Here is an 11715-nt window from a genome sequence, read left to right as displayed (position 1 = left end):
CCATGACATATACAAAATTACAAAAATAAATTATAATCCGCAATAATAATAATTTATCATTTTAATACAAACTTATATTTTTTTAGTACTTATTATTCATTTCACAACATTATGGAAGTGTATATAAATTTGATAATAAAAATATTTTTATACTACATAATATTAAGTTTGCACTAAAACACTTCGGAACGTGTTTTATTTAAATTTAGAGATAATTGTAACAAAAATGTTTTTCAATTTTTTTCATTAAAGCAAGGTTTCAAAAAAAAAATTAATAAACCAAGCTTTTAATAATACGACTATAGAAGATAATATTACAATTAGCTATAGAATTATTCCTAAAATTCCTTAATAAATGAAAATAAATGAATATTATATTTTTTCCTAATTAAAAATATCAATAACGTAATGCAATTATAATAAAGTAATGCAATGATTTATGCCATATAATGTTAATACATATTGATGTATAAGAATATTAATATAATTAAAGGTAAATCTTATCTCGTATACACGTCTTATCTTATATACTCATTAAATAGTTTTATATTTATTTCTTATAGTAATTATGAAGATTTTATTTTAACGAAACATGAAATAAATTTCTATTAAATCCTCTAAGAATTACATGTATATATAAGTATTGAAATAATATGCATAATTACAATTAGGAATAATTATTAAATAAAATGCGAATAATGTAATATTAATCTCTCCTTATATTAAGACTTCAATTACTTATACAAATATAGTTTTAAATGTTATTTATTTTTGCATCATAATTACAAAAACATAATATTGAATTTTAATTTAATGATCTATCTATTTAAAAATTATGTCAGATCTCAGAAATATTGAAGTATTTTACACTTCATCATACATCACGTTTGAAACTTTCTTCATAAACATATTTTTTTTTTTAATGTATCTCTTCCTTTTTTTCACGTTTTCTTTAATGTTATTATGTCATTTTTACATCTTTTATTCCATTTGGCCATATTTTTACCTCTTTTGTACTGTTATTAATCGAAAACATATTTTCACAAACATAAATAAGAATGCTATATAATTACTATAGATGATAAATGAATTTTATTATTAATGATATCTATTAATATCATTCATGTTAGGCCAAAAATATTTTAAATATTTTAAAACTACCATTAAATTTATGATTTCATTTTTAAACATAATCATGAGATTTTCCAGATCTATACTTTTATTACTCTTTCTAAATATAATATATAATCAAAATTGCAATATGATATATACAAAATATTCCAGTTGATTAAACCGATTTTTTATAAATACAATTTCAAGCTTTAAATATCGCTAATAATTAATTAAATATAACATTGTGATTATAGATACAAATCGTGCAAAGAATAATATAATTACATGTGTTGTAGAAATCATTAATATATACATAAATAGGCAGATTTTATCCATTGAAAAAATTGAAGCTTGTAATTTTTATGTTTATACTTTGAAATTGTTATTAAAATGAAAATATTTTATTTAGATCAAAATAAAAAATTATTAATAAATTATTTCCATCGTTAATTTCTAAATTTCTAATTGTTTTGTATATATATATATATATATATATATATATATATATATATATATATATATAATTTCGGTTTAAAAATTGTGCTATTGCAATTTAGATTGTTAAAATTTATTTGATAAATTACTAGAAGTCTGTAATTCTGTATACTTTTATTATAAAGACTTTGAATTAAGAATAATATGAATAGATATCGTCTAGTGCCAGGTTTAATATTATGATCCAAACTACAATTACATAGTAATATAATATAAGGTACGACTTGAATAAACAATTTGTTCCTCGGTAGAGAATTGAATTTTAAGACAAAGCATATTGACAGACACCAGATGTCAATGTTGTAAAAGATATTTTTATTAAAGTAAGAAAAAATGTTTTCAGAAATGATTCCAACTCTTTTTCCTTCTTTCACCCCCTCTCTCCCTCTATCGCACTCTCTCTCTCTCTCTCTCTCTCTCTCTCTCTCTCTCTCTCTATCCCTCTCACTCACTCTTTCTCATCTTGTCTTTGTACACTACATTGTTTACGATCGCAATCACAATAATTCCAATTTCATCTTTTTCACAGTAAAAAATTGCTATACATATATTGTATTTCAATGGAGTAGCTTTAAATTTTTATACATAATATATAATACCATTGAGAATTTGCATTAAATTAGAGATATTATTTTATTATAAAGATTAAATTTTATTTAATAAATAAAAAGCTAACTTAATAATACATATATTCATTTAATTTAATAATATATTGGAATACAAATACGAATTTTTCTTATAGCAAAACCGAATAGTCACAATAATAACATATTTCAATTTTATATTTATGCTAAAATTAGATAAGATATAAATATATTATTTTGAAAATATTATAAATGGTTTACATTGTACAAAAATTTTTATAATTATATTACAATCTCAAAACAATTTAAGTCTATAATTGTTGCAAATAATGTATTATTAAATAAGAATCATAAAATGAAATTATAAAATAAAATGCCAAAATTAATTTATTTAACATTACTAAATATAAAAATTTATTCGAATGTATTTTTTTCATAAATTATAGTATTTAATTTGTTATTTTATAGAAAATAAATTTGAAATTAATAAAATATCTATAACTTTTAAATGTTATATATTCTTTATTATCTAAAAAAAAAAATTAACATTAAAGGAAATCTTAGAATAACATTAAAAATAGGTAGATAAATATTAATCTTATACGGACATTTTTATAAAATGTTATATATTTATTAAGATGTAGTTCTCAATTTCTTCAATATTACTTAAATCTTGTAGAAATAAATTTTACTCAATTCGTAAATTGTTTGTATGTATTTAAATAAATAGAAATATTAATATCTATCAATCGTTTAAAGTATATTTATCAATTATATTATTTGAAATATATTCACTAAATATTATATGCAAAAAATAATAATTTTGTTTAATTGTTATTCATTTTTATTCGGTTTTTTAATATATATATATATATATATATATATATTCTGTAAAAATATATAAAATATTTTATGAAGCGATCGTATATAATTTAAGACATTAATTACTAAAATTACGATTAATATATTATCTATATAATAATATTTATATAAGAATAATTTTTGTAAATTAATAAAATACATTATTGAAATAAATGTCTCATAATAGTTGACTCATTTTATTAAGTACAAATTGCAATGCAAATTCTCAACATTGTTTAAAACAATTCCTTTAACTATTTAAAATTGAATATTGTTCAAATTTTTACAGTATATGTACGATTTTAAATTTCATATCACGAATATTGACATTCCAATAGCATATTTTTTCATAAATATACATCTGCAGAATGAGATAATTAGCTTATAAAATAATGAAATTATATGTCGAATGTATAAATGTGAGACTTAGTAATGAACAGTATTTTTTTATAAATTAAATTTCTAATAATTCTCAAGTATTAAGCTATTGTGAAATTTTATAGTTTTTAGATGTTCTGATAAATTTTATTTTGCAGTTTAAGCGAATATTATACATATATATTAGAATGTATAATAAATATGATATTATTTATAATGTTTACATATTTTATATTTCTTTTAAATTAACCAATAAATTTATTAGAAACTAAATGAATAAAGTTATTTTATTATTTTATGAATATATAATTTCTAAGAAATGAAAAAGTAGTGATACACATGGTTTTGTGAATGCGAAATATACATATCGTACTTAATATAAGTTTTTTGCACCTAATTAGAAAAAATGTATTCACAATTATTTGCTATTTTAAATGAGGAAGATATTTACAATCCGTGATTAAATTTGTCTATTTTAAATGTTTGCTAATATCTTAAGAAATGTCTGTACCACTACTGTAAGTATATCAATATAATTTATATAATCTTAATCATTATCAAAACTCTTTCAACTTTTTCACATTTTTAATTCAATGAATGTAGTTAGTGTTTGTAATAAAATAAAATATATCTAATTATGTACATTTAAAATACATATTAGTAAATATATATTTACGCCTTTCATTAGCAATTGCGATGCTTATGAGCGTGCGTTGTATAAAATTAAGGATACAAGTATGTCGTTGAAATTACGATAAAGTACGTATGTTTGTGTACGTTTGCACTGCCGTATAACAAATATAATTAGTAAACTCATAGATACTTTTAATAATATCTGACAGGGTTAATTCGACTTTCAACATCTTTTACGTATATTTGTATGTATGTTGATACGTGGATGGCTTATTCTGTGCGCACGCACGCATTTCTGTGTTATATATACACGTATACACATATGCGTATGTAGAAAAACTTAGATATATCTAAAAATTAAAAATCTACGTATTACAGAGAATAATTTGTTAAAAAATAAAATATTTATTCTAATAATTTAGATAATGGATTCTTTCAATCAATACTGTTTCAAGATAATCTTATATAGGTAAGAGTAGTATATATATATATATATATATATATACGAATCTTAATATACATTGGTGGCTACGTCGACTTTGGTCGAAAATCAAGGATTGTACGCCATGGCTTATCGATTCGCTCACGTAGGATAAAGATTCGTGTAGGTAGGTATCCTCCAGCTTACAGTCGCTAGCAAAGAAATGAGAAAATTGCTGGCTAAAATTGCTGGGCTCAAATTCCTACGATCCCCACCGTGCATTGCTGCGGGCTTCTCCTCTTCTGTAAAGTGAAATTAAAAAGTTAGCATATTTCGTCTAATATGTTTAAATACTTTAATGTAAATGTAACATCGATACTATGTTAAATAACGAATTTCCGAAAGTTTTGTACAAAAGGGAAATTCTTAACCCTCTTCATAGTACATTCGAAATACTGAATAATGAATAGAGTGCTACGAAAATAAAAGAAATCGCAAGTATTAATAATAATGTTTCATTGATAATTGATTCCCAATGAACAAGGAAGGTGAAACATTAATATCATTATGCTGAAATGATTGTATATGTCTTATTGATCAGGATAATAATTATTTAAGTTCTTTTGAATCTCTCATAGATTTTATTTTAATACTGAGCAAAATTTCTTTTTGCAACGACAAAATAGCAACTACAATTAATAATATTCATTATATTAGGTAAATACTTCAATAATGTCATATATATTGTAATAAAACTATTTGGTATTTATGAAATATATACATTTTTTTTTTAATCGTGCATTGTACATATGATATTGTTATTTATATTGCATTTAATAATATTTTAAATTTTACATAAATAAAAACTTTGATTATTATATTATTTAAGTAATTTCGAATGTATAACAAAACTATATTCCAATATTTTACATAACTTAATAACCTTTATATTTTCTTTTTGGAAACTCCATTTACAAATTATATTGAATTATATTTCTTATGTAACAAGGTAGTTATAAAATATGCTATATCGTCTTCTTAATTTCGGTTTTAAAATTAATATTTTAATTTTCTTAATAAAGATTATAAATACATTTGCGTTACAACTCAATAAATAACTCATTATGTTTTTTTTTTTTTAAAAAAAAAAAAAAAAAAAAAAAAAAAAAGCTATATTATAAATATTATTGTTAGTGATACATTATGTCTGAAATTCTATTTATTCTGTAACGTACAAATTTTCTTAATATTTCTCGTAAATATAAAAAGTCAAGGACTAACCTTCCAACACGTGAACCATTACGTAGGCTTCCCTGGCATTACTTGGCGCACACGTATAATTTCCTCCGTGGCTTAGCTGCGTTCTCTCTACTTCGAGAATCGACCCAGCTTTTGTAAGTTCAACTTTAACACCAGGTTCTGAATCATAATTAATCATACGAGAATTGCGATACCAGAACACATAGAGCGGCGCTTCGGTAGACGACATTAATTGACATTCCAAACGCAAATTTGATCCTTGCTTCACGTGAAGATCCGGTGCACCGGGTATCACCGAATAGGCTTCGGTCACACTCAGCTGTACAAAGTAATGTTGGACGGGATGTGATGTCACCTGCACAAGTAAATATCTACATAATACCAAAACAATTATATTTTATTGTGGTTTTTTATTTTTATTTTATGCTTCAAAACGATATCTTTCATTATCCGTTTATTCTGAATTCTCTAACTAGATATTAACTATTGTCAGTTACAAATACGTTAACAATTATAAAATTTATAAGAATGATTTTATAATATTCCAAATAAGTTTGTATTTGATGAAGTAATATATGAAATATTGATAATACTTTCTCATTTACTCTCGAATATTTGACATTATTTTTTATATTATTCCATTACTCTTTCATCACTTATTAGACAATGAAAATTTTAATTAATTTAATTTGAATTAATAGAGCTTTAATGTATACATTTAATATTAAGGTAAGTATTACTTCCTAAATAAAATTAGATAAAATTCCCTAATAATGCTAAATAAATTTTAAAGTACTTCTATATGAGGCAGAACACCGAATAAAAGATAATCAATTACTGATAAAATTGAAAAATTTAACAAACTCACCTGACATTCGTATAAGCCAGCATCATCATGAGTAACTTTTTGTATCAATAGCGACCAGTCCGAGTTTACGTGCTTCACCATAAATCTTTTGTCTACCGAGTGAGTATTTCGTTCGACAGTTAACAGTTGCCTGTCCTTACGCCTTACCCACGTGACCTAAAGTCCAGAAAAATAAAATGAGTGGTAAAGTCCAATATTCATCAATTTATTTCATAAAAAACTTAATAAAAAAAAATGTATACGTAAAATTATGTAAATGTAAAGTATAATAAATGTAAATGTAAAATTATATTATAAACTAATAATTTTATCTATAATAAGCTTAATATATAAATATATTCATAAAAGGGATGATTTTAATGAAGACAAATATTACCGCCAATTAAAAAACAGCTAATATAATCAGTCTTAAACTAGTAAAAGGCAACAAAACTTGATTACATTTAAAATATCAATATTTACTTAATGCAGGATATTTTAGTAATAAAAAGTATATTATCATACGAATTATTAAAAAGATAGTATAGATAACAACAATTTGATATTGTTATATAATTCACTTAAAATGTTTGTAAAACACTCTATTACATTGAATAGCATTATTACTATAGTTATAAAATATATATGAATAACAAATACATTAACTATATGATTTACTGTAGATTACTAATATTTCTTCAAAGCAATTATCACACAAATATTGAATGATCAATAAAAAGCAAAAAAGAGAAATAAATATCTTAAAACTGATGTCAAATTTTTTTCATATATATATAATTATATATATATATATATATATATATATATATATATATCTTTTAGGTCTAAGATAAAGCATATATAATTAATTTTTATTATTTAACATATTAAATAGTTTTGATATTTTAATGTAATTACTTCTACATTCGCTATTCATAATATTAAGGGATTCGATAATTATTCATGTTTTTTCAACAATATGTTCATATAAATCAATTGCATTCTTAATTGACAACAATAATTGATCATTGATAAATCTATACTATACATATCAAAGTAGTTATAAATGAACATAAATAAACTAATGTTATATTTAAAAAATTAATTTTTTTCTCACAAAATATAAAATATTGATGTAAAATTCATATCTGCTTTTCTTAACACAAATTCAAGCTATTAATGCGTCAAGAAATGTTTTATCATAAATATAGTATTATATATTTGCACAAACAATATTATTTGTAATATGATTTTGTGAAATTGTAATGAAAAATAAAATATTTAAAAATTAATAACTTTAAACAAATAATTTAATGTAATCCAAATTAAAAATTTAATGTAATATTTCGTTTTTTAATCAATTTTGTAATTTCAAATTAAAAAATATTGCATACAGCATATTTATTACGTACTGTATCTTTTACATTTGCCATTTAATGGTAATATTAAGATTATCGATTTTTCAAAAGAAATACTTAATTCTGTCTGAATTTTGCCCATAATTTATGCATTTTGTTTTTACGTAATTGCATGTGAATTTTAAAATAATCTTAAATTACAAACCCTAAATAATGAAGGATGTTATCAACTACGAGAACATTAAAATGATCTGAACAGTCGAGGTTGGTTAATGAGTATATACATACGTATTTAATAATCTGAATTTATGAAAATATCCATCTTAAAATCAATAAAAGTAAATTTTAATAACTTATACGTTGACGTTCTAATTAAATTTATAATGAAGTATCGATATATTTGATTTATTGATTTTATATGCGCATTTAATACTACGAGGTACCTGTGCATTAAAATAATATTTATTATACGCATTTAGTTACATAAAATTTCAACAACATTTGCTTTGATAATATATTTTCTTACTAACATTTAACATTTATAATAAAAAAAGCTTCGAAATTATTTACATCTGATAAAATCAATTTCCTAAAAATAAATTATCCACTTGTAAATTAAAATTCTATTAAATTGAATGCTTTCTTAATTTCAAAATGCCTTTTAAAAAAGTTTATCTTAGCTCGATATTCACGCAATGGGTCAATATCGTATTTTCATGTATCTTAAAATTAAATTATATACGTATATATTATTAAAAACATTTCTTTTACGACAATGCATTTCGTATTAACTGAAGCAATATGGAAATTTATTCAGTTAATTAAAATAAATTAAAATAGAATATAAACCAGAATAAGAAGAATAAAAGCATAGCCCTTTGTAAAAAATTATAGAGCATAAAAATCTTAAAATAATCATTTAAAAAATTATAATTAACAATGAAATTAAAATTAATTATCATGGAAATGATGATTTGCAATCAGAAAGATATTTTCAAGATTTTTTTGGTGGCTGGTTTAGCGAATGATACCTTAGTATCGTTAAATATTAAGTTGCGCCGTATTTCCAGGATGAATTATAAATATATTTATTTAGCAATATATAACATTTCATTTTAAGTTCTTGAATAAATTATTAAAAAAATTATCAATGACAAAATAATACAATACTATGAAAAATATATTCTTAATATTTATTACTGAATAATTTTAAAAAATATTAGAACTTTTTTTATTTGTAAAAACGAGCTGTACTATCTACTATAAACTAATATTTTTATAAGTTTCGTTACTTGCTTATATAAGTTTATTTTATGTATTAATGATAATAAAATGTACGTATTAATGAGAAATATCTCGTTTGAGGTTATTTATGAATTATATTTGAAAGTATTTCGAATTTTATTCATTTTATGTCTCTAAAACTTTATTATTTCTTTAGATTGTTATGAATTTTATACATAATATTTTTAAAAAGTGAATCGTTATTAATTACTACGTAATTCATTACTTTAATATGTATGTGAACAAAATTATTATATAATTCAGAATTATAGACATATCTAGTATTTTTCATATGATCTTGATAATTTGGGTGGACAACCTATTTATGCATCACAATAATTAATTTTTTCATTGAGTTATTGCATCTTTTTTTTTTACTACTCGTAAAAAAGATAAAAGTAGAAACTGTTCATAAAAAGAAAAATAATCTGAATTGGAGAACTTTTTTAGACATTAAAACTAAATTGGAAGTTAGGTAGAAAGATTATAATTATATTAAATTATTATCAATGACCTACTTGAAACGAAGATAAAAAATATTCATAAATACGAAAAGCGCTGTATTTAATAAAAAGCAATGAAAATTTACAATACTGGATGTTACAATTATCAAAATAATGAATTTGTGCGTCCTACTCTAAGAATATGAATATACACAAAGAACATCTTAACTTACTTATTTGCAATATAAGTGGAAATAAAATTTATACGAAATATGAAATCGTAAATAAACATTAGAAATTTTTTTAATTACACGTTTGAAACTATTTTTACGTAATTATATGTTTATACGTCATTATTTTTTGTTGATAAATAATTTTTTTTCACAGTACCACATTTGTTGAATAGTCTCATATTTGATTATTATTTGAGTATATTTGTATTAAAAATTAATTGTAAAAGATAAAAATTGTATAATAACTTCAATTAATTACTTAGTAAGTTGATACATAAGGATAAAAAATTATCCTTTCAAAGAAAAAATTACAATATATGAACCATTATAAAATATTATAAGGATTCACTCTACAGAGTTTATGTGGATTGTATACATTTTAACAACATCGTCACGACTAGTAATAATCTGCATTTAGATTATTGTAAAAGAATTAAATTTTTTAATAATTCATTTGTATTAGAATAACGAAAATATATATTACAAAATATCGTATATATCTAATCATAATTTTAGAATTTATAAAAATAATATACATACTAAAGCATATTATGAATTTTTACTAATATATCAAAAGTTTGTTAATAAAAATACAAAAAACAAATTCTATTTAAAATAAGTATATATATATATATATATATATATATATATATATATATATAAATACTGAATATGCATCAAGTTTTTAATGAAATATCAAACTATTTAGTACGAGGTAGAAAACATTGAATTTTATATAGAAAAAAATGTATTTGCCATTGCATTATGGTACAATTAAAAACGATTTGAAATTCAATCTCTCTCTCTCTCTCTCTCTCTCTCTCTCTCTCTTTCTCGTTTATTCTCTCCTTTACTCTAATTCTATCTATCTATCTAATTATCGATGAATCTCCATCTTACTTTGCAGCTCGTTTAAATATGTACATCCGGAAACATTGGCCATTGAAAGGATACTAGAGATGCAGCGGAGAGTACTAGAGTACACTCATTGGGTCTTTATGTAAATCGGATAGCGGGCAATATACTGAAGGTAATAACAACCGATATATGCAGAATGAGATAAAAGATGTTACCCAGCACACGTAAGGGAATATTTTATTCCTCGCTTTTCTTTGGCATTTATTATTTAATAGTTTGCTTATGCTATGCAAAAATTTATTTAACTTCACTGGCTACAAAATTATCCGAGATGAAGTAAGCTCTGAAGTTGGCAACATATGAAGTTCAACTATTAAATTAATTGTTAAAATTTTTAAGATTTTCACATTTAATTGGTAAAAGTGAATTTATTATTAGTATTCACGTAGTTTTGAAGACGAATAACATTAATACAGATTACCTGCAGCTCACAAGGTACATCTTTTTATATTAATAAATTAGTTAGTCATACCTCGCACAAAAACAAGTCGGGCGGACTTACTTAACTTGACACTTCGACATCGTACAGGTCCTCAACAGTTGACACAAGTGTCACTGTACTTTAAGCACGTTGTCAAAGAAGGACAACAACAGATCGACTAATCGACTATTAATACAGATTACTAAGTCAATCGAGAGTTAGAAATCTTGTAATCATTGTAAAAATAGAGTATTTAACTACAAATTTTTTCAGCCAACTATAGTTACATATCTTTTAAATATATTTTAAATATACTTTTAAATTCTCTTTATAAAAATTATAGTTTAATTAAATGAATATATGAAATTTTTATCCATATATAATAAATATTTGTGAAGCATTCAGATTATTTAAAACACTCAATTTTAATTTCTACTGAATATATTTAATAATGCTATTTGAAAAA

General features: G+C 22.2%; 1 protein-coding gene across 1 annotated transcript; it reads right to left on the bottom strand.

Moving 5' to 3' along the window:
• Positions 1-4608: 4608 nt before the first annotated feature.
• Positions 4609-7213, bottom strand: LOC105359954 (neural cell adhesion molecule 2). The gene is made up of 4 exons (XM_011496724.1): positions 7202-7213; positions 6614-6769; positions 5767-6100; positions 4609-4787 (listed from the first exon to the last, which is right to left on the bottom strand). The coding sequence occupies exons 1-4, from the start codon at positions 7211-7213 to the stop codon at positions 4648-4650; spliced, it is 642 nt and encodes a 213-aa protein (XP_011495026.1). The 3' UTR covers positions 4609-4647.
• Positions 7214-11715: the final 4502 nt, after the last annotated feature.

This window comes from Ceratosolen solmsi, unplaced genomic scaffold, assembly GCF_000503995.2.
Source record: "Ceratosolen solmsi marchali unplaced genomic scaffold, CerSol_1.0 scaffold29, whole genome shotgun sequence".
NCBI classification, from domain to species: domain Eukaryota; kingdom Metazoa; phylum Arthropoda; class Insecta; order Hymenoptera; family Agaonidae; genus Ceratosolen; species Ceratosolen solmsi.
This window is presented reverse-complemented; position numbering and strand designations above follow the sequence as displayed.

What these genes read in the sequence shown, in the direction of transcription:
- LOC105359954 (XM_011496724.1), bottom strand. An exon ending in CTGGCTTATACGAATGTCAG is followed by an intron (nt 6,101 to 6,613) that starts GTGAGTTTGTTA and finishes TTACTTGTGCAG; the next exon opens with GTGACATCACATCCCGTCCA. An exon ending in AATGGTTCACGTGTTGGAAG is followed by an intron (nt 4,788 to 5,766) that starts GTTAGTCCTTGA and finishes TTCACTTTACAG; the next exon opens with AAGAGGAGAAGCCCGCAGCA.